Consider the following 27305-nt stretch of genomic DNA (forward strand, 5'->3'; position numbering starts at 1 on the left):
TCCTGGAGGGCCGGCATCCTGCATGTTTTAGTTTTCTCCCTGGTTTAACGCACCTGGATCAAATGATGGCTCATTAGAAGACCTAAGATGAACATTGACATGCTGAAAAGATTGTTGGTGCTACCAGGGAGAGAACTAAAACATGCAGGATGCTGGCCCTCGAGGACCGACTTTGGGCACCCCTGATTTACACAGACATAGCCATGTCTGCTTCACTTCTGACCAACAGAGGCATTCGTCAACAATATCTACTATCCATATTGTGAAATGGGTTGTGTCTTCTTCCATCAGGTTTAGGTTATTCCTTCCCATTTAAACCCACTGGTCACAATAGTAGCTAAGAAATTCGTTTCACTTTCAAGGACTTAAAAAGGACAAAAAGCTTATTGATTAAATTTTCAGTTAATGTTCAGCAAATATTAAAAGTTTACAGTGTTTAGATAATACTGATGCATGTTTAGAGTAAATTATCATATGACCAGAGCTGTTTATATCTTGGTTGCACCTTGGCGAGAGGAAGACTGCCACAAACCTCCCAAAGAAGAGGCTAGCAATGTAGGTTTAAATAAACATACAACAAAGATTTTTGGTGCACATCACCTTTAAAGTGTCTAGTTATGATATTCACCTTTGCATTTACAAAACTTGTTTTGGTGTGTGAGCAGGATGTGCAAACATGTTGACGGTCACAATAGTGACCGGTGGGACAATACATTTGACCAAGGTACGCTTATTTAAATACATGCCATATTCTTCCAATTCCAAACTTCTTCCTTTTTAAGATTAATTTTGAGTGTGGATCTTGATCTGTTGGACTTAGTGATGCCCAGACAAAGAATACAACAATGTAGTTATGAGAAAGATGGAATCCTTACTGATTTTTGTAGTGGTGGCTAGACTGGGATAATCCATGCCTGATTTTGAATGCATGTGATCAGTTCATGGGAAAAGAGGATGATCTATCCTTTCGCCAGTCATGTGACACTCTGTAACCACCTGCAAAGTTTATGATGGAAGGACAACTGTCTCTTTAATGTACCCTTTAAAACTAAAGAGTCAAATGAGGTTCCGACAAAAGATCAGAAACCGCTGGTCCACTAGAAAGACGACAATATTTTCACAGTAGAAACAAAAATGAGAAAGAACTACACAGAGGCTGATTTTAAACCATTCTCAGTTCTAAACCAATTTACCTTGGTTTAGAATATACAGTATAACATATTTATGATTTTATATATCATTTTAGAACATATTGTTCACAATATATTCATTGGTTTGTCACAACTTCGGAGAGTTAAAAGAGCTGAAATCTCATAACCTAAACTGTTAAATACATATTCACATATGTGGACATTCATTACATAATGAATTATAAAATGTTGAAATAAATATATATTATTTCACCAATATTTTCTCAACAATGTCTTAATTTCACTTTGACACATTTGGTTCAATCTAATAAAAATAAATAAATAAAGAATGTATAGCCAAAAATCAATGAATAAATAATTACAATTGAGATCAAATGCACCATAATATTTAATTAATTAATCACAAAATCTGACTCGCTCATTTTAAATCAACTGTAACTGTAAAGCAGCCTGATGGGTATATTGATACTAGACAGACATCTGTATGAGCACAGACAAGAAATTAATTGGCTGTCTTCTTCTTCTTCTCTCTCACAATTAAATTAAGGACAAATAAAATGCTTCCCTCTCACCAAAGACTTTCTGTTTTCTTCACTCATGCTTATCTGGATTTTCCTACACTGGTCCGCTTATTACAATAGATAAGACAGCCATAGGCTGTGGAAGGAAGAAATAGACAGAAATTAAGTATCTGGAGTCAAGACCTAAAGCACATTTTCTTATGGTATCGTTATCAACTGCAATACCGGATAACAATCTACAGTTCACTTCAAAAAAATGTTTTACTTTGCCATGCAATAGACACAAACTGCATAGTTGTAAATGGAAAGAACATCTATGCATGGTTGTGGCATTGTTTTTGCATTTAGCCCACCTGAGTCAATACTCTGTAGAATCATATATGTATCTCTACAATCACAGCTGCACGTCTCTTTTGGAGTCTGTCTCCACCGGCTTTACACTTTGAGAGATGAAATTTTTCTCAAATCTTTGCCAAATAGCTCGACCTCAGTCAGACTGAATGGCAAATGTCTATGCGAGTCCATCGTCCCTTAAGCTCTGAACAGTTACAGAAAAACATCCTCACAGAATGATGCTGCCACCACCATTTGCCTCCATGGGTGTGTGATGTTAACATTTTAATTAGCAAAGAATCTTTAACAACCCATTTCAGCCCATTTCACAATCCATAAATCTATCCATCCCCAAAATCAATAAAATAAACACGGACTCTGTTGTTTGAAAGAAGCGTTTGATGGAAACTGCCAACCTGCTCTGAGCTGCAGAGCCTCTCATATGCCCTCCCTTTTGCCATAATTTCAGATAATGTAACAGTTTTATGCCACTGTGCTTTGAGTCAGATACAGATTTAGCGAGGCAACCCTTTGCTCCCACTCCCACGTCTGAAGCTGAAAGTGGTACAGATTAAATGCACCACTCGGGGCTAACTACAACTGCAGCATAAATACTGACTGAAATGCTGATATGGTAGCAGGCATGGATTTGTCTCCCTGTGATGTGGGATAGGCCCAACTGTGAGCAATTTCAAATGCGTACACACACTAAAAAAGAAAAGAGAGGCATGTTGGATGTGACCCCATGCACATTAAGCCGGTTAATAAAAGTAAGCCTACAATATCCTCATTCTCTTTCCTCTCATTTGTAGGGACAAAAGCAGAACATTATTGTAGGAAAATGCTCCACCTTTTTATGAATAAAATTTGAGAAACACTCCTCCTTGTCTATAGATGCAAACAAATGCATCGTTTTTTAGCAGTGGGGTTGTCTTTTTTTTTTTTTTTTGTTATGCAAGAACTTTTTATTTAAAAACAGACATGCCTGCCCTATAGTGCTGTTGCAAATAAAACCAGGCGATCACCTTAATCTCTTTGCTTTATCCTCCTAACACCAGGAATATACACAGACTCTAATCCAGATACATCAGTATGCTCCAACACGTTTAACAGAACATTTATGGAGACAGACCACTAACAGGGTGGGGAGAAACTGTCTTTCCCTACAAATTTTCACAGCTTATGAGGAAAACCTCCTCATGTCACTGTCAGAGTGACAACAGCCCTGAATAAAGAAGGAAGACAGAAGACAGCAGACTTGGCCAATTACTGATAATATGAACACCTGGGTGTCATAACTGGTTATACAATATCCCATACAACGGCCTTTAGCTGTAGCAAATGCTGGAGAAGACTACATAATAAAAAGGGAAGTGCTCACTATGTCCTTATCAAACGGATTATTTTTAAATGTTTTGGGGTTTTAATTCTGGTGTGAACATTTGTGCATGTTTAAAATAAATTTCATATCTATGGTTAACTGAAATTAATACCACCAGCACAGGCTTCTGACTAACACATGCCACTGTAACATGTATAATAAATAACAGAAAAATCCTTAGCCAGCTTGTTGCTAGGTGTCCCATATTTCATGCCTACAACCCAGGCTCATATGTAGTGCCTTTAAATTAGAACTTAAATCAAGGTTAGATTAACTTCTCTTTATGCCTGTTTTTCCTTTTTTCCTTTAATGAGCATAAAAATAAACCAAATGACAGTCATTTACCCTAAGATGAAATTAAAAATTCCTTAAATTTCTTAACTTAAGAATTTAAATTCTTCTAAGCACAATAATTTATAGTGCAAACGTTTAGTAAGTATGAATCAGCTTCTGGTAGAAAGTTTTAGTCATTCAGTTACATCTAAAAGTCCGTCCATCTGTCCAGAGTTATGACTCCTTTTGCATGAATGTCGGCATCAGAGTGGTGTGGAGACAACTGGCCTGTGGTTCTGCTGAGGTATGATGGCAGCATGTTGCTTTGATCTACATTGTTGGGTCTGGTGTCTCTCCTTCTACTCTCGTCAATACTCTATAGCTTCCCTATGGGGTTGAAGGTCTGGCCAGTTTGCTGACCAGTCAAGAACAGGAACGCCATGGTCATTGAATCAGCTTTTTGTACATTTGGCATTGTGGACAAGCACCAAGTCCTGTTGAAAAATGAAATCAAGAAGACGCTGGACCACTGAGCAAGAGTGCAGTTGCTTTTCTCCTTTTCCCCCAGGTAAGATGCTTCTGACATTGTTGAATGAAATCTGCTTGACAATCCTTCCAAAGCTGTTGTCACTCCTAATGCTAGCTTACCTTTTTGTACAACACTTTTTTCCTTCCACTCAGCTTTCTTTGAACACAGCACTGTGTGAACAGAACTCGGTAAAAAGCTGTCGCGTTGTTGTATTCTTACATATTAAGACCAAAATATGGTATGGAACATTTAGGGTAATGTTTATGTATTTAGTACTTGAACTTTGACTATAAAAATGTTTATATTTTTAAGAACTCTTGTAAAAAAATTTAGCAACTGGGATATGATTAAAACAATATAAAGGAGAGCCTCATTAAGTGACATTCCAAAATATGCTATAAACTAATGGAACTGCATGTAATTAGAGTTCATTCCAATCCAGCACCACCCTTCTTACCTCCTAATGTAGGATATGTAATTGCTGTATTTGCCCCTCATTTAAATTGTTCCTCCAGCTGGCTTACCACACCACTACAAAAAAGTTAATGTGATTCTTTTAAGAAAGTTACTTTTATAAGCAAAACTGTAGTATTCATTGTTTTGCTGATGAAAGCAGCAGTCGAATTAGGCTCCCTGCCTTTCCACTACAAAGTTTTTGTTCTTCCCAGCTAATTTGTTGTTGCTGTCCAGTTGTTAGATGTGTCAAAGAGGGAGTAATGTATTTTACAGACAAGAAGTGCCATTTCATAGCACAATCAAGTAACTATGTTACAGAAAAATGCTGCATTATTAACCATAACTTAAAAGAAATTTGACTTTGCATCGTAGCCATACCTTATGCCTTGAAAATGGATGTCTGTCTCTTTAAAAATTTCATGTTCCTTCCGACACTCCGTCTTAAGCACATCATCACAACGTTTCTCCTTTACGCCGCTCACTGCCGTTAGACTGAAAAGTCATATAATAAACTAAGCAAACTTGCAGTTCCAGCAGGTATTTGCTAATTGCAGCGGCCACTAGTCTGAAGGAGCTGAGTGGGGGAGGACGGATACTCTGTGAGGTGGAAACTCGGCTATAGAGACTGCAGCTCCAAGGAGGAGCTTTGGGCAAATAGGAACTGCTTTGTACGAGCATGGTTGCCATGGGAGATATCACATAGATATTACAATATCTATGTGTTTAATAAGGTAATGAGATTATAACTTTACATAAAACTAAAAAAAGTCAGTTGTGGACACTTCTTTTAAATAACAGGTATCCAAATCCAGTCTACTATCTACATCCAACACACCTGATTGAAACAGCAAAATTCCCTCACCAGCAGTCATTCATTATGCAGAAGTCTGCAACAAGCAGTTTATTTGATTCAAGCAAATAGTGAGTTTTTGTTTTAAGCTTTGAATGTCTCTTAGAGGAACTGGGAACTCAAAGGGAACCATTTCAGTTTCATCTAATATTGCAGAAAATTGTTCATGGTACAGGGAGTTTGCATTTAACCTCAGCTGTGCCTTTGAGCATTTAGTCATTTTAAGGGTTTGTGTTAAATCATAAAAGGCAGAAGGATTTTGTCAGCTGCTCTCTTAACATATACAGGACACTGTCTGAGAAAATAAAACTTTATGACTGCCATGCAACATAATGAAGACTTTAACAGAACTGTAATAAACTATTACGTACTTTGTAAGTGACCAGTTTAAAATATAAACACACACACCCACATTTTAACCCAGCTAGTAAGAAAGCAAAGGAAAAAGGCTCGAATTGAGGCAGCTTGCTGAAGGGCAGCCTGCCAAACGAGTGGGAGAGAGAGACAGCCACACAGACAAAGGGAGAGAGCAGGAAAGTCCTTACATAGCCCACAGGAAGAGCTGTGTCAGGGCAGGAAACACCTTGTTTGGGCATGGAGGTTTCCTGGCTGGCTGGGAGACTGACATTTCCTCTGCTGGTTTGCTTCTGGAGTGAGGATCACATGAAGGCTTGAGGGAGGCTGCAGGGGTGATGGTGGTGGGCCGCCAGCTGGGAAGGGCCAGACTCAGTCTCTGGTTTCACCTCTCCCTCCCTCCTTCTCGCTCTCTCTGTCTGTCTCGCTCTCTCTGCTTTTCTCTGCACACCCTGCAGCTAGCGACTTATTGCTGTAGCAGACACTTTGCAGGTCAGCTTTCAGTCATGGCCACTAATGACAGTAAACCACTGAGCGGTGAGGAATATAGCATGGTGTACAATTATATGTGCGATACCTTTAGTGCAGCACTCACAGAAGAATCTGAACGCAACACAATTACCTTGAACAACTGTGGTTGCCTGTTGTACTCTTTCATCAAAGCTATTTCATGGTTTTACCAATTATGTCATCTTGAGTAAATCAATATTGCATCTTGGATCTGGGCTGAGCCTGTTTTACTCTTTACCCTTAGATTGCCTGACTCTTTCAGGAGGCAGCCTTTAAATGAATGATCATTATTATCTGCTGAAAGCTGTTAAAATGTTTAATGTTTTCTAACTTACTATATCTGGACTCATTTACAATTTCCCTTAAAAGTATCATTAAATGCACAATAAGCCAAATAACCAGTTATACAACATAAGTGATTTTTTTTTGGTGAAACTTAATGGCATATCAGCACATTGAAGGATTTTAATCTCATTTTAGATGCAACACAAAATGTCAGTTTTTCTATTTGCTTTACTATTTCATTATAACTTATTTAAATCTGAATATTTGACTGGATAAAAGAAACCCTTGTTATGGAAATTGTTCATTTATTGCTAAGTGTTTGAAAGTGTGAAAAAACTAAAACTATTTGTATTTTTTCTGTAGCGTTTGTATTCTTCTTCGGAGTTTATCCAGCAAAACCAGTGATTTTTATTCAATAACTAAGCGTAGATTTCTGAATAATTTGGTACAAAAAAAGTGTATGAAAGCCATTCATGAGTTGAACCAGGAAGGCCTAGACAGAACATAACTCTTTAATGTTTCAGCACCAAGTAAAAGTCCTGTTGGGACCTACAAAATAGTGACAACTGCCAGCAATGACATCAACTGAGCCAATGCCAATAAGAAGAAGTAATAAAAAAATATTTCTTCAAGTCTAAACATGATCTTACATTAATTGCAAGATAAACACTTATTTGTGTTGTAGCAACTAAACGACCAAATGTCAAGAACTCGTGTTTAACATATATAGAGTTGAAGTTGTCTGACTGGAATATTACCTAAAAATAGCTACAGCAGTATTATTATGGTAATCTAAAATTGAGGAAAAATTAGCAAATATGTCAAAAACAATATATGAAGCATTAATCTGGGTAGGTTTGAATCAGTTTAAGTTCCAAAGTTGATTATTATCCTCATTTGTTTCAGCTTTAGCATCCAACAAGTTTCAGTCTGACTCAAACTTGCAAGGTTGCACCCCTTGCAGCTGGATGCTCCCTCTGTCTGACTTGTATTACTGAAGGAAAATCTCTGTCTGACTGAATTAAAGGGCCTCCAAATTTATGTCAGAATCTTCAAAAGTTACTCATCCAGCAAATCTTTTACTGATGCCAAAATAGACTCTCTTCTCTGTGGCGATGATCATTGGGCTCAGCCAGCCTAAGCTCAGAGAAGCATCAGGCAACTATCAGCAAGAAGGAAAATCTGTGTGAGTGGGATGTCAGGTGAGGGTGAGGTCTACCAATCCGCTTCATTAAGGTGTTCATTGTTCAACCAAATCCAGAAAGTTGGTCTTGAGCTTTTCTTAGTACGTCCTCACCTTAGAAACATTTGAGCCTCATTCGTAGTGTTGAAACTCAAATTCAAACCCTGATACTTGACTCTCAGTGACCAAAATCCTGTTCTACTCTCATTGCTTCATTGCTTAATGATCCACCATCTGTGCATTTGTCTTAGCAAGGACTATCAACTGTGTCCAGACAAAGAGAAACATACACAGACATATGTTTCCTGGTAAACAGCTAGCGCTCCAGTCAGACATAAATCTGGAAAGTGACAAGATAATTCCTGCACCTGCTCGGCCTCCCTCTTCTTTTCCCTCACACACACACACACAAACAAATTCACATGTGAAGGAAAAGCAACAGACAGAGGAAATAGGATGGACAGTAGACCGGCATAGAGTCAAATAAAGCCAGAGACACACATCAACACTCACAAGCCATGTGTGTCATAACAGGCACTTATATTATTTCTACTTTCATGTTTTTCTTGGAAATAATACAGCAGAGAGGCAATTCTGCTCTGCTGCTTCATAGCAACACTGCTCTGGATGGAGAGGCGATGGTGATGGCTGCCAAGAAAAATGTGTGAGTGTAAGCGGTCAACAAATTTGAACTAAGGCAGATAGGTAGAGTTTAAAATGTGTGAATGTAAAGATAAATGTGTGCAGCACTTAAGGGAGGAACCTAATAGCAACTGAATGACAGTACAATTGGAAAAAAGGAGTGTGTTTGAGAAGAGTGCATGCTTAAAGTAAGCATGTATTCATTTAAATTAAAATTTTGTCTCATTTTACTGTTTTTGAATAATAAAGAGACCCTTTTTTCCATCCTCACAGCAGATTTTAGCCCGCTGGTCTGGATAGAATAACAGAAAAGCACTAGGGTCATTACTCTCAGTGAAGGACTCTATTAAGCAGCAGTAGTGTTCAGCGCTATATTCACACGCGTACGAGCACACGCTCTCACACCCCGAGGTGCAGAGCGACCGCGGCAAAGTGTGTGGATGTGTGTGTGATGACGGGTCAAACGTGTGGCCCTTTTTGTGCAAATTACACTTAACTGCAGGGATATTTCCTAGCTTTAAAAACACACACGCACGAGCCATGCACACTCTTTGTAATCTAGCACCATTACTGCCAGCTTTGCGTACATTAGAGGATAAAAATGATGGAAAGGAAGATGATATAGGGGGTAATTTTACTGAGGGGGCATTGGAGGTATTTATAGCCAAATAGTAGAAGCGCTGAAAGCATGCTGGGTTCATGATCTGATCATTAATGCGTTCTAATGGAGACACAATTGCCAAAGAACAGCAATGCACAGCTCAAGCCGAATGTTTGAGGGCACTATAGGGGGGTAAAAAAAAAAAAAACTGTGCTTTTCTATCACCTTGTCAAAGTATTTGAGAGCTGAGCCAAAAATTTCCCAAGCTGAAGTTGGGTTATAGCTGTGGTCAAGGCTCATGACTTCACTTTGGCAGTAATAACCTGTCAACTGTTTCACATTAGGAAATGTAAAAAGTCTACATACACACTTGACAAAGCTGACAGATGCTGACAAGCCACTGCATGCAGTCACAGGTCCTAAATGAGGACCTAATGGTGTGGATGTGACAGAGATGGGGCTGTGTTCAGCTTGCCACAGCACACTCTGCTTACTGTTAACTAGCTGTTAGGGAGACAGACGGGAGGCGTGCAGACAGGGGAAGGGGAGAAAAAAATAATATTTAAAATTAGATTGATTTTATTAGATGAAAACTCTTCTTAAAGGTATGGGGTTTTTTTTTTCTTTTTTTAAATATTCCAGACTAAAATCTCACAATTGCATTGCTTGTAAAAATAATTCATGATCAGTGCATAAACTACAAGCATGTTTTCTGCAATGTTGCATCAGTTTGTTTTCTTTTTTATATATATAAAATGTAAGTATTCAAGTAATAAAATTACCACTTTCTGCTGATTTTATGTGAAATCTTTGTTTATACACAATATTTCAGCAGTTTCTGTTTTGAAGCCACTTTTATGCCTGCATAATTTCACTACACATATAAGCACATTTACAGCTATCAAATATTTTAATAATGATCCTTCTATACCCAGATGGAAACACATACATTTTGCTACACCAGGATGTTCTTAACATTTTGTTTGTTTAAAGCCTCCTTCTTGAATTTACAGCAATTGTACCTCCCCCTTGTTTCCCATAAAAACTGTGCATTTCCTGGCTAATATCAAGAGTTAGTTCAGCTATCTTCTTTACGAATCAGTGATGATTTAGGGTGATATATCTGTAGGTGAGACTTTAAAGAATCAATAATTGATCTATCTACAAAGTTAGAGTTGACATTGTACTACTGTGCTAAGTGAATTGTACAGCAGAAGTCTCAAATCTCATGTTTAGAAGTCCCTATCTGATTTCCCAAGGTCCAACCAAATATGTGTGGTACCTTGTTGACAACAACACAAAATGAGCATTTGAATTTGACGTGAAATTGTAACCTAAACATGAATAAATTGATTACCAATTTATTACTTCCCAATAAATACGCACAAGAATAAACCAAAATAAATAAACTGAACCTAAAGTGTAATATATATCAACACGGGTTGCATATAAACGCCTGAGGTTTAATGTACAAACACTCAAAGATATGCAGGGTAATATGTTAAGAAGATGCCAAGTTAGCACATTCTTTAACTTAAAAATGTGTCTACCATTCTGGTTATTGTCTAAAATGGTTACTGTTTAAAATGTTCTTCAGAAAAATAACCCAAAGTTTGAAGAATTAATGTTTTTTGTAAATCTCTAAAAAAATCTCTCAGTCTAAGTGTTCCTGTATAAAATAGCTTCACACGTGGCTCATAAAAACCATATCAGAAGCTACAATTCTGTCTATATTTGACAAGTGTTACATGGTCTGTAACCTTTGTGCAGCATTTTGTGATTCTCCCTAACTTTCACTAATATCAATGTTTAGGATGCAGGTATTTTGAAATTGACCGATATTGTGACTTTCCTGAGCCTCTGGGTGTTTTCTGGGCTTTAACAGCTATAACAACACTTTATCAAAGCTTTACTATTCATTCAATTGTCTTTGACTATGAAACATCTTCAGTAAGCAAACATCTGGCACTGCGTTTTGTCAAAGGAGATTTTCTCTGAGTAGTAAGGCTAAAGGTAGCTTAGATGAATTGAGTCGGTGATAATCAGGCTTACAGTAGGTTTTTGTGTATGTCCATTTAATAATTATTTTCTCTGTTTTTCAAACATAATTTAAAAGAATAAAATAAAAGTGCTCTGCTGCATTAGGTCTTTCTCACACAGCTGTCGGTTCAGTCTCAGCTGAAAAAATAAAATAAAATAAAAAGTTGTGGACTGGATCTAGATTGACTTGACGGTCCAGATATAGAAAGACTAGACTTTGAAAATTATTGCTATATGTTTGCTTCTGGTTTGTTTATTACTGTCCCAAACGTAAGCCATTCCAGGACATTGTACAACAAGCTCTCGGTTTTCTTATGGAAGTCATATTAAACTAAATCTGCTGTTGAATATTATTGAATATTAGGAAACAGATTATCAACTTGGTGAATCAACCCAGAGGTTCAGGATATGTGTTGTTGAGAAAAACAGGTGGAGCTGCAAAAAGAGGACCAATAACAATGAAGAGACAGGAAGAGAGCTGAATAGAAAGAAGCTTAAGCTGAACATACATAGGTAGTCATAGTAAATCATCAATCCATCTAAAACATTTTCATCGGCAGTACTGCTATCTTTGTGCAACAATTCCTACTATTTTAAATTCTCCTTTGTCTAAATTACCATTAAAGAGAAATCTTTAGACCTTTTTCAGTCCAGAAGGCAGAGAGGTCATAAATGTTGGAGTTAAAAAGTGTTGTGGTTAATTAGTAATGTTAAACAGTCGTTTAAAAAAAAGACAAAAAAAACCCTCAGTGATCTCAGTATGAACACAGATCTATACGCACAGCAGCAGAATGCAGTATGACGCATTCTGCTCTAATGGTGAATGATAAGGAGATCTTTTTGGAGCTCATTTGTCATTTGTTTCTCTTCTTTAGCTTCAACCAGGAAAATCTTTAGCGCAGTAAGTCTCAGGGGGATCAGTTCTGCTAACATATCTCACAGTTTGTTTGTTTTTTTGTTTTTTTTTTTAAGAATGAAGCTAAAAGCAGTGGAACTCGGTCATGATCAGTAAAAAGGTTCAGAAGTTGATACAAAGTAGTTCTGCTGTATTTTTTTTTTTTTTCATTTTTCAGAGCAGTGATCAGTTAGGAGGTGGAACTTTCTTTAGTCTGATGAGTAATCTGTTAGTCCAACATGAGCAGATTAGGGTCACAGTATAAGTTACCATGGTGACAGAACTAGGTAGGCAATGAGTCAAAGTGAACCTAAAGTTATCTTGATAACTCACCAGCCCTCCTTCAGACGAAAGAGCCCCAGACTGTTTTTGTTAGATTTTTTTTTTATTGTCTCCTGTCTTTCTCCATCAAATTAAATTAATCAAAAATACTTTGTGCAAGCTTAACACAAGCTTTCCCTGTGAAGTACATGCTGCTGCATCAGATAAATCAACTGAGAAGACTTTTCTTTGTGCCTGAGGAATTCAATTTAGATGAAGTATTTGAAAAACAAGATCAGCATTGTCTTGCTGCAGAGATGTAAACAACGTCTGATAGCATATGCTGCTTTAAAACTACTGCTGTCAAAGCAGGATTATATTTCAATCTTACTGCAAATCTGAAATAGATGTAGATTTTAAATAAATCCTTATATACATATATTTTATTAAGCACAGTATAAATACAGTATAAACTACTTCAAAGAACTAGTTTTACAAAACTGATACAGCATCTTAATGTGTGCAAGTGACAAGGGATAAATTACAGATTTACATAATTCAACTGAGTCAGAAGTGGACAAATTTAGACCAAGTTCTGAAGTGGACTTTTTTTTTTTCTTTGTTTCTGTGATCTGCCAACTTTATTGGTTAAGATAGCACTCGTTTCAGGTTACTATGAGGCAGCGGTACGCCATGTGCATTGATGCTGGTGGATGACAGACGTACCCAGCAGGTATCCCACCCCCCAGCTTCCTACAGCACTCTGATGACATCAGCTGGTGTGGAAAGTAGCCATTAGTTCCACCTCATCACTGGGGGACAAATATAGCATTGCAAGGCTCTCATCAGACAGGGAGGCCAGCTGTAGTTAGGGGACAGAAAAGGAAACCTGGCCAGATGATGGTACACATTCAGGGCAGCTCTCCTTTATCACCAGTTCTCCTTTCTCCATGTCACTCGTAACCACGTTGTTGTGGCTGACAACACCTTAAGACCACTTCCAAAGGGACTCATGGATCCGGTGCTTGTTTGAAGCATGGCCTGTTTCACACATCTCCTTTAAGGATGCAGGATGTACAGACCTAATTCCAACCAATTTTATACCCATTGATGATACACATATGGTCATGAAGACTTTTCATTCTTCTCTTCTTGGCAACATCTGTAACATATTAGATTATATGCAGATGCAGTATTCTAAAACCCTAACAACACTTTCCATTTTAATACACATTACCTGCTGTGAATTGAATATATTTGCTAAGCAATTCTTAACACAGTCAGAGATCACCAAGCAGTCTCCAGTCTCTAATACGTACATGATCTTTTGAAAATAACTGGCTCATTTGGAGGCAATTATAACACTTGCTTTCTTGGGCTTCTTTGCACTTGCTTTAAAGTAGTTTCCTGACTGAAGAATTTCTTGTAAGTATGAGTAGTTTTTGCTTCAGCGGTGTGGAGGAGAAACAATCAGTATTTCCATCAGATTATTGGCAGCATGAGATAATGCAGATATACAGAGTTTCTGTACAGAGGAGAAACTATACGGAAACTCATAAATTAAGAAACGAGGAACGCTCTTTGTGCATATCTTATTAACTGAGATCAGACGGAATTATATATTGACCATTTGAAGGTGACAACGCTGGGACTGCGTTTTAAAGGTAGCTGTAACCCAGAAATACATTGCCAAGTTTTCCTCCCTCTATTCCTTACGGCTCAGTGCAATGATTCAGCACCTCTGCATTGTTCAACAAATACGTTGTGCCTTTGAACTGCATTCTGAAAAACTCACCTCTCTTTGATAGACAAACACTTACCCAATATGCACAATTTTGAGGTGTGCGAGCATTTCCCCACTGGAATCATCAACTCAGTCTGGAGAATTGCATGATGAGATACTTTTGGGTGCAGTCAGTGCACTGGCAAGACACAACATGCATAGCAGCCACCGCAACAATGGTGTTACAATAAATTACTTTGAGCGCTGCCTTCCCTGTGGGAACTGCTGCCCGGCGAGTATTGCTTCAAATTCTCTGAATGCCAGTGCCTGCGGTCCACACTAAATGGGTAAGCTACCACTTCAGCTACCGGGCTCTCCCAGGACCCAGATATTTTGCAAACACAATGATGAAACATCACAATATCTCAATGGGAGGTTTGTGCATGCTCTTTAACATTTTGGGAGCTACTGTGCTTCATCCCACATACTGAGACGTCACCCTTGAAGAACTTTCCAAGACACTAAAGAAAAGCTCCATATTGTGGCTGGTTGTAATTTGTTGTTGTTGGACTGAGATCCATCTTAATCCAGTTTTTAACATTTATAAAATCAGTGGGTTTGGTTTTTACAGTTTTCCATTTTAGCTGGGATCTATTTTCATTTCATATGTGATTAGGCCTCAGCATTTAAGAGAGGCTTTGCAACAAGCAGATAATGAGAGCTGCTTTTGTCATCCCTGGTACTGCATTATGAAAGCACGGCAGTCACAACACACACAGCACCACTGTCAAAACACCAAATAATGTCTCTTTCAAGTCATGGCAGTCCTGTTTCTATTATGTTTGGCCCTGAACTAATACCGCTTTATATTTCAGATAGTGTGAGTGGGATTTCTGTGGCACACCACATTATTTATTATCTAACAAATAGGTTAGGGATTATTATTCAGTTGCTCGTAGACCAAATGCGCTAGGTATTATTAAGTTCCATTGAACTGTGGTGTGTGTGTGCGCGTGCGTGTGTGTGTGTGTGTGTGCATGGTGAAACAGGTGGCCACGGAGTTGGTGCAGACACCTGGCCTCCATCTTTTTAATGACAGGTGTTGAAGTCACCGCAGGTCACATCTGGAGGGTGGAGGGAGAGACCCAGATTTTCTCTTGGCTCTCTTTTGATGTATCAGAGCGAGATGCTGGATCGGATCACAGGAGATGGCTTGTTTTTTTGCTTTAAAATACACAAATGTCCCCCAAAAAACAGGAAAATACAAAGAACCCTATTTGTAGTAAATATGGTGTGAGTAATATTGAGTCAAAGAGGCTCAAGACATGCACATACTCACACATGCAGCACTGGGGCGCTCACCTTTAATCTGTGCCGTTGTGACAAGCTGGCGGTTGTTCTGAACTCTTGAACTCCAGCTTTAAGCGAAAGTGGCTGCCCTGAAACTCATTCCTGTTGTTTCATGTGGAGAGCCAGTTACAGAAATGTGAATATTTTGGGATTGTTAAAGAAACGGCCAACAGAAGCATTTAGAGTAAATAGATTTGCTTCAAAATAAGATCCGGGCAGCTGAAGAGAGGAAGTTTTAAGGCGCTGCTGGATATTTGCTACAGTCTCAAATAGGTGCTGTTTTCTTGCCAAAAGACTTGTTCAGGTCATGTATTCTTGCTTTCCATTAAAAAGGTAAATGGTTGAAAAAAGCATCAATCATGATCAAGTACATGGAATGGATTACAGTGTTTTCCAAAAAGTATTAATACCTGTTAAGTCACATTTATAAGGTTTGATGTAATTTAACCAAAATTTCTAATGTAAGATCTTTGATAGATTAACAAAAAATAAAGCATCATTGTTGGGTGAAATAAAGAAAAATTAAATGGATTCTGAAAGGCTTGGTGTGTTTTACTCTGATACCCCCAAATAAATAATGTAACCAATTGCCATCGAACATCAGCTAACTAGTTAAAGGAGCTCACCCACATGTTATCCACATAAATAAAATGAAAGTAGAGCTAATCTGTGAAGGCATCTCTTATTTGCTAGAAAACATTAGACAAACAGCATCATGGAAACCAAGTGACTCACCGAACATGTCAGAAAGAAAGTTGTGGAACAATTTAAAGGGTTCACAGGTCATAAAGCAATATCCTGAGTTTTGAGCACTGTTCATCAAAGAAGAAAATACTAAAGCACAAATGCAAAGGCCTTGGCATACCTCTCTGTATTAGAGCCACTTCAGTCTCACAGGCCTGTCTCATCCCTATTCACTCTACTGTTAGCAACCTGAAGGCCTTTGCATTTAGAGATAATCATTTATGATGCGTTGGTATGTACACTCAGCAGAAAAGAAGAAAAGAACTGAAAAGGAAAGGTAATTTTCTCACTGCATCCTTTTTGTTGATCTGTGTTCACTGTATGTCTGCAAATCACACCAGTTTTCTTTTTCCTTCTCCTTTTGATCTGAGTCAGTGTTTTCTCAACTTCAATGCGTTTGGAGTTACATTCTTACTTGGCTGGTCCTTACCAGACTGCACAGCAACAAAGTCACAGATATGGAGATCCACAAAGATGCTTATTAGATCCTAGTGGAAGGTTGAAAACACACATGTTGGAGAGAGCTGTACAAAATTAGGTCGAAACCAACCAAGACATGGCAATGCAATTAAACTGATACAGGATGAAAAAATATATATTAATCAGAGGAAGAGGGTTAGAAGGAAATTGTAACCCTAGAAGAACTCCAGTTCATCAGCTCAACGGTGCTCATCATCTTATATCATTCATAAAGATATTCCACAAATATCTTTATGGAAGCATGCCAGGATTGTTGGAAGTAATCCTTCAGGCCACTTTGTAGTTTGCCAAAAGTCATATAAGAGAAAAAACTAAAACAAGGAAAAAGTCGCTCTGGTCAGCTTTAACCAAATTTTTCCGCCATAATTAGCAGAAAACTAATGCCTTGAACACATCATCCCCACTGTCAAAAGTGATGTTGAGAAAATTGCTTTTAGTTCAAATAAAATAAATACTGACAATTTTGACCAAATTTGGCCATTAAGGTTAATTATCAGGGCTGCTTTTTGGCAGAACTCAAATCCACATTTTATTTAAATTTATGTTGTTTTTAATGCTATTTTTAATTCATGAATCAATATTTTACGCAGTTCCCTTAGAAGCTTCTTAAAAGCTGTTCATTGCAAATCTACTGCACGACCCACATCCTTCAAATGAGAAGAGAAAATCTGAGAAGAATTTTTACATTTATTTATCCAGGTTCACAAAGTCTGTTCAGCGATTGCAGGCAGAAAAAAAACAACAATAACTCAAACGTACTTGGAAGACTTTTGAGGTTCTGTTTGCATTTCAGAGCCACCCAGGTGTCTTTTGTGGAGCTGTAGTGTACTTGATGCCGAGTTGAAGAGGTGTCATATTTGGAGGTACTTAAGCATGTGCTGTTTTTGTTGTTGGTTCAAAGCCGCTTACTTCAATCAAGCAAATCTTATTAGGTAGAGCTAGAGTTGCCAGGACACCTGTAGATCATTACGGAGCTGATGCGTCAAAAATCTGCTTTGAATCATTTTAAAGATAGCTGCTGCAAGTTGCGCCTCTCTTACATCTCACGAGTTTTGAACAGTTTGAAAAGAACATGATCACACATTTTAAACAAGAAATAGCAAAACTATTGTGTTACAAAAACAATGTGACACGATGTGAACCTATTGGATGCCTTTAGATACACAGAAAGCACCTGTCAATCCACGAGATGTTGGATTACAGATGGACTATAGCACTTTAGTCGTATAATACAATGTTTTCAGAGCCCAAGAGACACATAAATATTTAACCTGTTAAACATAAAAAAAGGTAAATTATATTAAAAGTAATTTCTAACAACAAAAAGATATTTGAATCCACACTTTTAATAAAGTCAGAAAGTGAATGCGACGCGTGGGAAATTATGTCTCAGTGATAGAGTGGATGTCTTGTGATTGGAGGGTTGCAGGTTTGATTCTAGTTTTCTCCTATCACGTGTTGATGTGCTCTTGAACCAAGCAGATAACCCCAAGATCACTACATTACCTAATGAGCCACACATCAGTGTGCAACTGATACATTTCTGGTGGATGTGGTGGAAATCTGACTACTTTGAGTGGTCAGAATGACTAATGGTGCTTTATAAATTCAATCCATTTACTTCATTAAAAATAATATACATTATTTTTATATGTTATAAAAATAATATATATATATATATATATATATATATATATATATTTTCTGAAACAACCATTTCTCACAGTGGTGAATTACAGAGAGTTCAACACAGAGCTCTTTTAAACCCCTCTGTTACCTGCCAGTTTGTTACATCTCCAACCTATTGGGTTTCAGAGAACATTTATGTTGACTCCCCCCCTCATCATGGGAAAAAATCATTCAACATAACATATCAACATCAAACCTTATCAGCTTTGTCCTTGGCATATTTGCACTAACTTTTCCTTTCACCCCATTCTACATATTGATTGATTTCGATCATAGAAATAAATGTACCTATTGTGAGTCACAAGGCTGAACAAAACAGAACAGGTAAAGTCAAACATATTAGATTCTGTTCCAGTTAAGACTCCAGTTTCCTGTTTTAATGTTGCAATTCACCTGAAATGTACCGGTGAGGAGACTGGAAATCAATCAGTTGATCTATCAATGCCAAAAAGTGCAACAGGTGTCACAGAACAGGGAAAAGCACCTGACGACTGTTTTCGCTAGATAAAAAAGCCATCTCAGCAAGGCAGGCAGGAGCTTAGAGCATGAGATCAATGGAGCATATTTAAAAGACATTAGAGAGCAGTCCTACTGTCACAGTTCTGTGATAAAGCACAGGAATCTAGCCTTCAAGCGTACAGTGCCACTTTTCCCTATGAATGTGATCCTCCACTGGCTATCTTCTTTTCCTTAATCTCTCCATGTCTCGATGAAAGATGGAGAAAGGCCAGCAATGTCTAAGCCAGGATTTGGTTTGTCCTACCCAACGCGGGGTCTCTCCCCAGGGACCCGAGGGACATCAACGGGTGAGGACGGAGGAGAATGGATGGCTGCTGGCTCCAGAGTCCCTCATTCACTCTCTAACTTGCTCACATTAAAGAGAGCTCTAATCACTGCAGGGACTTGGCCAATGATGTGCTTATCAAACGGCATATTTCAAAAAGGCATCTTAAAAGGCCTGAGGGCGAAGAGGCAATAAGAGCACATTTGTATGTGGATGAAAGGGAAAAGTGTAGACAGACCTTGCATCAGAATACAGCGGGGGGAGATCATTAGCATCACTAGCAAAATATGCAGAGAGAAGGAGAGAGTGAGGTGGCTCTGGGACGGAGTTGTTGGGCTGTGGGAGAAAGAACAGTTCCCTTTGCTGTTCTTTTTATTCTGTTATACAAAGTTCCCAAAAAGAATATGAGAACAAATACATTTTTGAACAAAGGATGGTCTCTTGAAGTGGAAGCCCACTGGGGTGCGTGAGGTGGTTCCACTGTGGGTTACAACAGAGTGAAGCCACAAACGCATCTCCTCTGACTCTCCGCTGACAGAACACACCCAGCACGTGAGCTTTGAAATGTGAGGAAGAGCCTCGAATCAAACATGAAGCTACACAATCCCATCGTTCATTCAGTGGCAGTGACTGCATATCTCTCTAGCATTCTGGTTGTGGACTCTAACAAATTCAGGCCACAGCCCCCCCTCTGTGTGACAAACTGGTTAAAATATTGTCTCCTAACAGTGAAAAAAGGGCTGAGAGAAGCATTGTTTGTGGTTTCTATGTAGAGACTTTCCAACAGTATGGCAATATGAGAAAGTTTTGATTTAAAATCTGCTGAATGGCTCTTTATTTGCTGCCAGACACCAAAATGATGCTGCACACGATAAGAGGACGTGTCAGATTTCAGCAGTTTAAGCCACACAAGGAGTCTTGAGAATTCCCTTCAAAAAACAAAAAGCAAAAAAAAAAAAAGCGGAATAAGCTTCTGTCATGTTTTAAACATTGACATGATTTATTTGAGCGCTAAGATGATTTGTGTTTGTGTGAGACAAACAGGTTTTTTTTATGTGCTCATTTGCAAACATTTATAAAAGAGCATGAGAAGCACTGAGCTTACAATGAACTGAGGTAATGTGTTTTTATCTTTCGCTGCATTGTTTTGAATATGTTTTTCTTGTGTTTCTTGTTCTGTTACCAGAACCCTTTTACAAATGCATGTGGACTAGATATATTATCCTTACTCAGCTACACTATTCACAATCAAATAATTTTCAACCAAAAGTTGCAACTTTCAAATGAGAAAGTTCTGTAAAAAAAATGACAAAAATGGTGGGAACTTCTGACAAAATTTTTTTTTCTATTATCCTTTACATATTTTGCATGCTTCGGTTTTTACAGGTGTGGATAAATGTGTCTAAAAAAAGCCTAAAATTTAATTAGTAGAATAAGCTCATCTTAAGAAATTAAAAAAATACAACATTTAATTTGAGGGTTAGGAAATAAATGTTTTTAATTGAATCCCCAGTACTATAGTTGCTGTTATCTATCAATCATTTATAAAATTAATAGTTTACTTTTTGAAGGTTGTAAGACTTTCTCGGAACCTTGAATGAATAATGCAGGTCATCCTGTTTCTTTGGGGAATAAATAAAATGTGACACACAGGTTTATTACTTTTAGCCGCAGGTCAGTAGGCTGGATGAGGATTCATATTTATGCAGGATGCTCAGAGAAGAAATAAAGTCTCCTGAGCTCAATGTTACAGAAATGCAGTAAAAAGTGGCATTTTGGGTTCACCAAGTCTCCATAACATCTGTTATGTGCTGTCCACTTGCCTTTAATTTTGTTTTTGTTTTGGTTTGTTTGTTTGTTTTTTTCTCTGGGAGGAATGTCAGAGTCTTTTCAGTTCTATTGAGACATTAAAACGTTTCCCTTTTTATCAGTCAGGCCATAATTTGAGTTTTTCCTGGGTTTGGCATGAAATACAGGATGAGTGTGGAAAAGCACCTCCGTTAAATATGGTGGAGGATCTGTGATGCTGTGGCTCTCTGAACCTTTTTGTTGTGTAAATTATTTAGCTTTTGTCAGTGAGCAAAAATTTGTATTTGTAATTTTTTTTAATTTTTAAACTACCTTTGAGGAGCGTGATGACTAAATAAATATGGCCTAATCATGTATTTAGGTTTGAGCTATGAGGTTTATTTGTCGGCCGTTTCAGTGCCCTAAAAATCCTGTGGGATCAGCGATGAAATCGTAAGAGAAAACCCAGGATTCTGGATAAAGAAAGTTTGTAATCTTTATCCAGAATCCAGATGATGCAGTGATTTTGTTTAAAACAATTATTTCTTAACCTGACCCTTTGCTCATTGAAAAAATGTTCTAGACGGTTTTAGTGTGGAATTATATCACACTATTTTTCGCATAAGATAAGGACAAATGCATCAGAATACCCAAATACGGTAACCAGATTCTTCTATAACCTAGGAACATTCAGGGTTAAGTTCATGACATTTCCAGATTTAAAACAAAGAAGGACGAAAACTGATATTTCTGGAAAATTCACGTAGTTATGCTCTGGTACATCGGCATCAGTGCATCCTAGCTGCAGGTAGGCAGGCAAACACACACAGGCGCATGCATGGATTTGAACACAGCTCATCAGACTCAGTTTGGAAATTCAGGATCAAGAGACCAATTATCTTAATTATTCTCCTTTTCCCTCCATCACTCTCGTCTGCATGTTTTCCCGCTTTCTATTTTAGCTGTGTTTGCATTTGTGGGTGTTTGGGTTTGTGCATTTCACAACACAAAATTACTCCAAATCTCACATAAAAGCAACTTTATGTCTACACCAGCTTTAAAAAAAATAAAAATAAAAAATCAGCAAAAGAAATCCAGCTGTCTTAATTCCAAAGCCAAACATGAAGCTAGAACCTTTTTGCCTTGGGAACATTGTGGTCGTTAAATAACGATGGTGCAATGAAGCTGGAAAACCAAAAGAAGCTACATTTAGAGCTCCAGGGCCGGCTTGCCTCTGCTGCTCCCATGAAGCAGTTAACACCACAACCTGCACAGAAATTAACCAGTCGAGCTCTGCAGCTCGCTTGCTAAGAGCTGACAGCGTCTCGTCTGCCGTTTGCGGAGAAGAGGGGCAATTATTGTGTGATGGATTTCACCTGTTCCCGGTGAAAATAACTTGGTGTGCGTCTCAGGACAGTGAAATGCCCATACCGGAAAATCATTCTTCTGTCACCCCATAGAGCCAAAGACATTGTCATTTTTGCTCAAAGATCAAATCACTGAAGGCATGCTTGCCCAGTAGTGAGGATATGAAATAAATAAAACAGAAATATATATAAATACAGTCCCTCTAACAAGTTAAATCTAGTTAAAAGTTATTGATCTTGACAGTTTGGAGGCATCAAAGCAATGTACTAGAGTTATTATAGGACTTGGTTTGTATTTATAGAGATGAAGCAGATGATTTTTTTTATGGATTAAATCCCCTGATTATAATCAAACAGAGTTTGATGAGAAAATATGATCTTACTCGCATGATGTTTTCTATGATTTAGTGTGATGTGCAAAACAGCCTGAAGTCTCTTAAGAAACAGAGCAGTCAAACGATAAAGTAAGAAAGCAACTCTTCATATATATTCATATTTTTATTTATTTATATTTCATTTCTGGAAGGATATCTTGTACACCAAATATCCCACTGGCAGTTAAGCGCATTCAATGTGTTTAGAAGCCAGAAACAGTCACTTGTTTTAACGAACACAAATACAAAATAAAGATAACCACAAAATAATGAACTGCATGTATATAACATACAAAAGAATCCCATGCCTACTCAGTAGGTAACTTCAACATTCCAGCTCTTGAAGATGTGGATATTTACACTTACAAAAATATACTTTATAATTTTTTATTTTTTTTATTTTTATTTTTTGCTTACATTCTGATAAAATGAAGCGGTGCCCTCATAGCTCGTCCCTTTTTCTTCCTCCCTCTGAGTGCGTACATTCTGTAACAAAAATATTCCCTCAATCCTTAAGGCGAGATGCAGTGCATCCACTCTCGCGCTCAGCCGAGTCGCAACATCTGCAAGGCTTCACGAAAGGCACCGAATAACAGGAGCGTTTGTCTTGTTTAGGTTTTTTTCTTGAAAAAAATTTTTTTTTTTTTCCCATTTCTCTGTTTTTCAATATAACCAAGCGATATGTCACATGTGAGAAAGAGATAGTACCAGTGGATGATATTTACAACAGAAACTAACATCACTCTTACTCATGCTCGAATACTTAAGTGCTTCTTTTTTTTTTTTTATCTCAAACAATGTCAAAACATATCACAGCATCATCACTACATAATAGAGAAAGTATGTAGAAAATATGGCCCTGCTCACTTCAAATAATACAATGCAAATATGCAAATAATTGTTCACATCAGTGGTACCGAGGAATGATAAAAACGAAACATGGCACATGTACAATATACATATATGATAGCTTATGTATATCATTCAATGTCTTTTGTATAAATGTCTCAAGGACAAACGTGCCTGAGGAATCTGTCTGTCTCTTGGTGTGGGATTTATTTTTTGTTTTGTTTTTTCGGTTTATGATGGAACAGACCCGCCAGAGCCGTTTTCTATCTGTCTCAGGAGTCCTGTATGCATTTGAAGTGCTGAATTTGTTTTACGGAGACGGTATGAAAAAAATCCTTTTACATGTTACGCTGTCCTTGCCCAGTCCTTGACATGTGTCTCTTTTCTTTCTTTCAGGCAAATCTCAAGATTCACCTGCACTGCACCCGGTAGCAAAAAAAAGTGCTTTTAGGAGGAGGGAAACTAAGTCCTTTTGATGCTGATTTCTTTCCCCTCTAAAATGGAAACCTTGCAGAAGGAGAAGTGCGTTGAGAGTACAAAAAAAAAAGTTTTTCTGTCTGCTCCTTTCTTAGCAGATCTCGATTGTCCTCGGGGAAAGAGTGGTCTGCATGTCTGAAAGAGGGGTGGGCACTGGGGAGCTGTAGATGTTGGATGCAACTGAAGAAGGGAAGGAGGTGGCGATTTGAGACTGGAAGGTGGTGGACATCGACGCCGATGGATAGGTGGTGGCGATGGAAGGAGAGGGATAGGAAGTGTGGACGGGAGAGGAGTAGCAGGAGGTGACTGGAGACGGGTAAGAAGACACTGGAGAAGGATAGGAAGTGATGGGAGAGGGGTAACTGGAGGCAGGTGAAGCAGAAGATGCTGGAGCCGACGTTACTACAGCAGCCCCAGCCTTCTCTGCCTTCTTGTCCTTCTGCCTCAGGTGGATCTTTGTGTGCCTCTTTCTCTCGTCGCTGCGGGCAAACTTGCGTCCACAGATCTCGCAGGCAAAGGGCTTCTCCCCTGTGTGGGTGCGGATGTGTGTTGTCAAGTGGTCGCTGCGGCTGAAGTTTCTCATGCAGATGCGGCACTGGAAGGGTTTCTGACCAGTGTGGATGCGGATGTGACGCGTCAACTCATCAGACCGCGAGAAGCGACGATCGCAGGTTTCCACAGGACAAGCGTAGGGCCTTTCATGTGGCGGCGTCTTGCTTGGTCGTGTGGGGTACTTGCGCATGCGGCTGGGCTTTATCAGCTGGGACTGGTAGATGTTTTTTAAGTCCTGCGAACCAGTCTGAGTGGCAAAGGCCTTGATGGTGGACAGAGGAGTAAGTGATGGCTGGTTTGACTGACTCTGGAAGGGCTTTTGGTCTGGGGGCACCAGGCTGATCTCTCCCTGTTGCTGGGGGAAGAGGTAGTCAGGAATCATGGGAACAGGAAAACTTGTGCTGCAAGTCTTGCCGTTGGGATATGCAGGGGGTGGGTACTGCACTGATCCAGCTGAGCTGGCGAACCCCTGACTCTGGTCTGGAAAGATGTCAGAGTTGGGGCTGGAGTATGTCGGGGCAGCTGAGTAGATGGGATTGGGCTCGCTGTGGTGGATTGAGGTGTTGAGGCTGGAACTTTGTGATGAGGAGGTTGAGGAGGAAGAAGTGGAGGCGGAGAGGATGGTTGATGAGGAGGATGAAGAGGTCTGTGATGAAGCTGAGGAAGAGCTGGAGGTGGGAGCAACGTTGCTCATTAAGCCGGTGAACAGGCCCAGGATGGGCTCCGCCCAGAGGCTGTTGCTGCATGTGGTGGCGGGTTCAAGGGTAAAGCGGCCAGTGTAGGATATGGGGGGCAGCCTCTGGGTGGGGTACGTTTGCTCCGCAACTGGCTTCTCACAGGGGAAGGGGATATCAGATAGCGTATCTGCAGAAAGCACAAGAAATAAGAGACATTAGTCAAACTATCAATATGTAAAAAAAACATGAGGGTACTGCTGTCAGAAAAGTGGGCAGCATGTCAGAGAGAAACACTCCGCATGCGAACTCTTCACCCTCAACTCCAAAACTGTCTTTATATCTTAGAAAGCAGCTTTGCAGGCTTCCTGAGGTCACATTTTCCTCTATGAGCAATTTCTCAATCTTTCTTTCATTTTCTGCTTTCCTGTGTTGCACAAGCACACACACAAACACACAGATTCCTAAAGACCATCAGAGCCAAAGGCAATTGATTACCAAAAGCTACAACTCAGCTGGTTTTAGTAATGTCATTTGGATTGAGCAGAAGGAGCATCTAAAGCATGTGGTGACAGAACAACATTTTTGCTATTTAGGGGCAAATCGTGTGAAGATATATTTTAATTGTATTTATGTTTAGCTAAGTTTTGTAAGGTTTTGTACAAGCACCTAAAATTGCCACTTACTTTTAGTTTGCAAAACCACAACTCTTAACATTTAACAGCTGGTTGAATATCGAAATGTAGCCATGAATCTAAGTTTGTATAAAATGCTTTTTTTTTTTTGTAGCTTAGCAAATATAATCCAAACTTTAATACAGCAGTGACAAAAAGAAGCTGAAGAAGATCTTATCTTACCTCCAGGAAGATGTTCGTACTGCTCCCCTGGCTCCCCGGAGCCAAAGCCTGCACCCTCGGGTGCGGAGGCAGTGAGGAAGGGCTGAGCAGAGCTGAGCATCATCACCTCCTCCAGTTTGGGGTAGTTATCCATGGGGGAGTGAGGGAAGCTCAGAGGCTCTGAGATCTGCAGGGCAGGGAGGATCATCTCGGTCTTGGCTGCAGCCATCCTCTGCTGGTGCTGAGGCTGCGCTGGTGGCTGCTGCGGAGTCGCTGTATGTGTGCTGGCAGAGCGGTGCCTCGCAGGTGGAGGGGATCACTTCAGCCCAACACTTCAGTTGATGCAGTGGAAGACCTTGTGTTCTGCCTCCCTCCGCAGTTCTTCTTCTCCCGTTGCTGTTCTTCTTTTCCTCTCAGAAGTGAGAAAAATCCACTCGTCTTTTCAGCAAGAAGAATCTAATCAGTCCTCTCATTCCCTAAGGTTAATCAAAAATGATCAACTGATCACTCTTGATATTTTTTTTTTTTTTTTTGCTTTGAATCAGGTTACCTATCCAATCAGGTTCTGACCGTCTGTTGTTTTGACTTTTTTGTTTTACTTTTGCAGAGATGTTTCTCAGGCAGAGATTTCTATGTATCTCTGTTCTAACAGTTGCTCATGTGTGCTCTCAGAGCTCTCTCTATGAGCTTCGAGGTTTCCCCGCTCTTATATACACTCTTGTCGTGACGTAGATGTCCATATTTGGAAGGAGAGGAAGCCCATATTTAGGCATTGCAGTGGAGAACACACGCCGGCCTGAGGGACAGCAGAGGAGCGACTTTATATTAAGCGCTTGCAGTAAATTTGCGAAGACAACGGCGCTCACCCCTCCTCTCTGGTCCCGAATCAATGCGTCTTCATAACCGAGCGGCTCGGGCTGACAAGCGGCGTAATTCTCGCTTTCCCCCGGTCCTTCGATAGATCTGATTCGGATTTCCCATCTGTGCAGCGGGCTGCTGGCTGCTCCCGGAACCCTTTTCACCGCCGTGCCTTATAAGGTCGTGACTACATAAGGACCTATTCCGGTGGGTTTCCATTTCCCATGTCCTTATTTGGAGCTTCCTGAGGCAGCGCTGATCGCTTTTTGGCAGAGAATGAGACCGAAGTGCAAATCATGTCCAGCGTTCACAATAACTAATACTGGCAACAGAGCTCGACTTGTCTGTGTAAAAGCGTATGCTCGGACTCAACTGAAGAGTTTATATGTGAAAACCTGAAGTGTAACACAGAGTTATTTACATTTAGAAATTTTAATCAATTTTAAAGTAGCCTTCAAAGTCAGCCTGGCATAAATGTTGGAATCAACGCACTTA

General features: G+C 39.2%; 1 protein-coding gene across 1 annotated transcript; it reads right to left on the reverse strand.

Moving 5' to 3' along the window:
• Positions 1-23212: 23212 nt before the first annotated feature.
• Positions 23213-26655, reverse strand: egr1 (early growth response 1). The gene is made up of 2 exons (XM_044127737.1): positions 25974-26655; positions 23213-25306 (listed from the first exon to the last, which is right to left on the reverse strand). Exons 1-2 carry the CDS (start codon positions 26179-26181, stop codon positions 23982-23984), a joined length of 1533 nt encoding a protein of 510 aa, XP_043983672.1. The 5' UTR covers positions 26182-26655; the 3' UTR covers positions 23213-23981.
• Between the last annotated feature and the right edge of the window lie 650 nt (positions 26656-27305).

The sequence above is a fragment of the Gambusia affinis genome, linkage group LG09, assembly GCF_019740435.1.
Source record: "Gambusia affinis linkage group LG09, SWU_Gaff_1.0, whole genome shotgun sequence".
NCBI lineage: Eukaryota > Metazoa > Chordata > Actinopteri > Cyprinodontiformes > Poeciliidae > Gambusia > Gambusia affinis.

Bases quoted from the DNA above. Each gene is read 5' to 3' on its own strand.
- egr1 (XM_044127737.1), bottom strand. From the start codon at position 26,181: ATGGCTGCAGCCAAGACCGAGATGATCCTCCCTGCCCTGCAGATCTCA. The intron at 25,307-25,973 runs GTAAGATAAGAT...TGCTTTCTGCAG, and splicing joins GTACGAACATCTTCCTGGAG to ATACGCTATCTGATATCCCC.